The following is a 2,677-nucleotide window of genomic DNA, read 5'->3' as shown; positions in this document are numbered from 1 at the left end:
GATGTCCCTTCTGGGGCTCCGTACAAAGATATATATTTTCTTTTTTGAGTAGTTAAAGGGTCAATATACTGCTTTCCTCTACAGAAAAAGCAGTTTTTTTTTGCAGGGATTGCAGCTCTGAACTAATCTGCTAAAGAGTTGATGAAACTGTAAAAATTTAATGCAAACTGTTCTGTTAAGGGTTGCTTTAGGGCCTAGTGTGTTTCCCTTAATCAAAAATTCACTCAGGAGCATTGTTAATCATAGAGAGTTGTTGATTAAATCCTCCTGCTCACGTGGTAAGGGTTATCAGGGTTGTACGCTGACCCGGCGGCCGACTCCCCTCCGTCCGCGGTTTCTGAGGCGTCATGCTCGCCGCGACTGACCGGGTCCCTCGCCTCAGCAGCAGCTGCCTCCATCTCCTCCATGTTTAACTGCCGTTTGGCTCGCCGCGCGCCTCGCCTTCTCCTCTCCCCATCTGTTGAAGCATCCACGAGAGGCGAGAGTACTGGGTCAACATCCACAAGATGCCATACATGTCCTCAGAGCTCAATCCTACATAGCTGGAGTTGTCTCAGACGTCCTGAATAATTAAATTAGCAGCAGTGATATCAAGCAGTGTTGCATATTTCCAGTTCATTCTTTTTTAATGCGAGACTTTGTTAGTCTTTTTTTATCCTCTAAATCCAGTGTACTGTTCAAGTGTTTCAGTAACTTCGGAGCGGGGGTTGTGAATTTTACAATAAGATGAGCAATCACAGCTTAGACTTTAATAAGATATGAAAAATGTAGTAGGGGTTTGGAAGAGCAGCTTTCCTTCTCTGTAGACAAAAAGAGAAAAGACTAACCTTTAAAAAACACAGGCTGGAGCCAGAAAATGGGAAGTTCACCACAAAGATCCAGAATTTTGTGGCTCAGAAATGTGGTGTCCTTCAGCGGCTGCTCGGCTGCAACCCAAACCAGGGACTCCTCGTCAAACCTTACAGGCAATAACTCGTCTGTCTGACATGAAAAATAAAGAAAATCCCCAAATAACTCCAATTAAAGAGTTGTTTTTTTTTCTTCCCTTCCAGTCGTCAGCATTGATGTCAAACAGTGTGCATGTACCAGGTCAAACATCAGCGTCTCTTTGTTGTGAGCTCCCAGGAGCGGAAGGTTTGCTTTGATTTGGGATTTTATGTAGCATTTGTCTCCTCCAAAGAAGTGGATTCCAGTTATTCCCTGCACCAAATCACAGAGATGCCATGTTTACCCTCACAGCTTTGTTACTTTGCTCAGCACACAGAAGGTCTCAACTGAGCCCAGCAAGAGAAAACAAGGACAAACTCACTCACGATTTGAAAGTCATGAATCTCCACAGCTTCCTCAGCTCCGCTCCCAGTTTTAAATCTCTCCAGATTGTTGTCAGAATCAATTTCCATGGAGCCCTCCCTCACCTCCCCGTTGATGTTCAAGCTGTAGCGAACATTATAAACCTGGCAGCATTCAAAGGGAGATGCTAAAATGACTGATTAGTCAAGTTATGTAAATCACAGAGTGGCAAACACAATAGCAGAGATCCGTGCCGAAAACAAGCTTGGTGCTTTGTGATGTTATTCCCCCTCACAGATATTTTTGTTGAAGGAAATCCTCTGTAGTTTTACCACGCTGAGAATTTGAGTAAAGCACGGTGGGAGATGCTGTTGCAGACCTTGATGAGGAGGTTTGCACAACATGTGAGCTCATTAGAACACAAATAAACATTACACTGTTTCTTATGAAATGAAAACGAGCTCCAAGATCAATTCATGCAATCTATTTGTGTGGAAAACAGAAGCAAAGATGTGACGAAACTCTGGCAGCGAGACGGCGAAATGAGCATCTCATTACGGGCTCCAGAAAAACTGCATGGAGTTCTGTCTGTTAACGTTCTCAAAAATAATGCCTACTCTCAGGCAGATGCAGTTTTGTTTACACTCACGTTCTTATCTTGGAGTTTCCACAGGTTTGGAGCAGTCACACAGAAGAGCACTGCACCAAAGAAAAGAAGCACCGCTCCACATCCCAGCACAATGCTTGTCGCTTTGCAGGAAGTTCTTTGTCCCTTAAAATCCAGAGCAGAGAAAGAAAAATAAAATAAAAAAAACAGACAATGGGCTAACCTTCCTCTCAATCGTAATATTTAGCTGATTTTACAGTTTTCTTATCACAGATGTCAGTTAAAATTCACAAAGGTTTCTTACCAGAGACCTGCAGAACGCATCAGGCACATTTTTCTCTTTCTCGGTGTCCATAGCTCCCTTATTATGTCGAATCTCTTTGGAGAGCAGAGCTATTCACCAGGCGACTATTTTACAAGTAAGTGTGAATGATGTAAAGTTGATATTAAATTGCAAAATTCTACATCTGAATGTTACCTGTGGCTGCAAATCGCCCAAAGCGAAGTGGCCACCCTGTGGAGCAAGACTAAAAACCACGTTTGAAGCTGCTCCGAGCCGCAGAGAGACGGGCTGATGTCATGTGTTGCAGGTGCTGATGCACTGGTTACTGTGACCTCTCCGTCTGGAACTCCTAGAAAGGAAATTCAGCTTCACTGAATATATATTTTTCCCTCCATAGACCTCATATATAGCGGGGTGTCTGACTCATTTTGGTTCAGGGGCCACATGGAACCCGTGATCTCAAGTGGGCCAAAAACATATGGAGAGAAATTAGACTC

At 43.6% G+C, this 2,677-nt stretch overlaps 1 protein-coding gene across 1 annotated transcript in view; it reads right to left on the bottom strand.

Moving 5' to 3' along the window:
• cnmd (chondromodulin) overlaps positions 1-2,644 on the bottom strand; it is a 6,557-nt gene extending 3,913 nt beyond the window's left edge. Inside the window, exons 1-6 of the mRNA XM_024286991.2 lie at positions 2,202-2,644; positions 1,940-2,062; positions 1,314-1,454; positions 1,087-1,200; positions 828-981; positions 276-457 (exon numbers count right to left, since the gene is read on the bottom strand). Of these exons, the coding sequence (XP_024142759.1) occupies positions 276-457; positions 828-981; positions 1,087-1,200; positions 1,314-1,454; positions 1,940-2,062; positions 2,202-2,252 (765 nt within the window). The 5' untranslated portion in view covers positions 2,253-2,644. The remainder of the gene's footprint in view (positions 1-275; positions 458-827; positions 982-1,086; positions 1,201-1,313; positions 1,455-1,939; positions 2,063-2,201) is intronic.
• Between the last annotated feature and the right edge of the window lie 33 nt (positions 2,645-2,677).

This window comes from Oryzias melastigma, linkage group LG21 (assembly GCF_002922805.2).
Source record: "Oryzias melastigma strain HK-1 linkage group LG21, ASM292280v2, whole genome shotgun sequence".
NCBI classification, from domain to species: domain Eukaryota; kingdom Metazoa; phylum Chordata; class Actinopteri; order Beloniformes; family Adrianichthyidae; genus Oryzias; species Oryzias melastigma.
The sequence above is the reverse complement of the archived record's forward strand: the minus strand, read 5'-3'. Positions and strand labels throughout refer to the sequence as shown.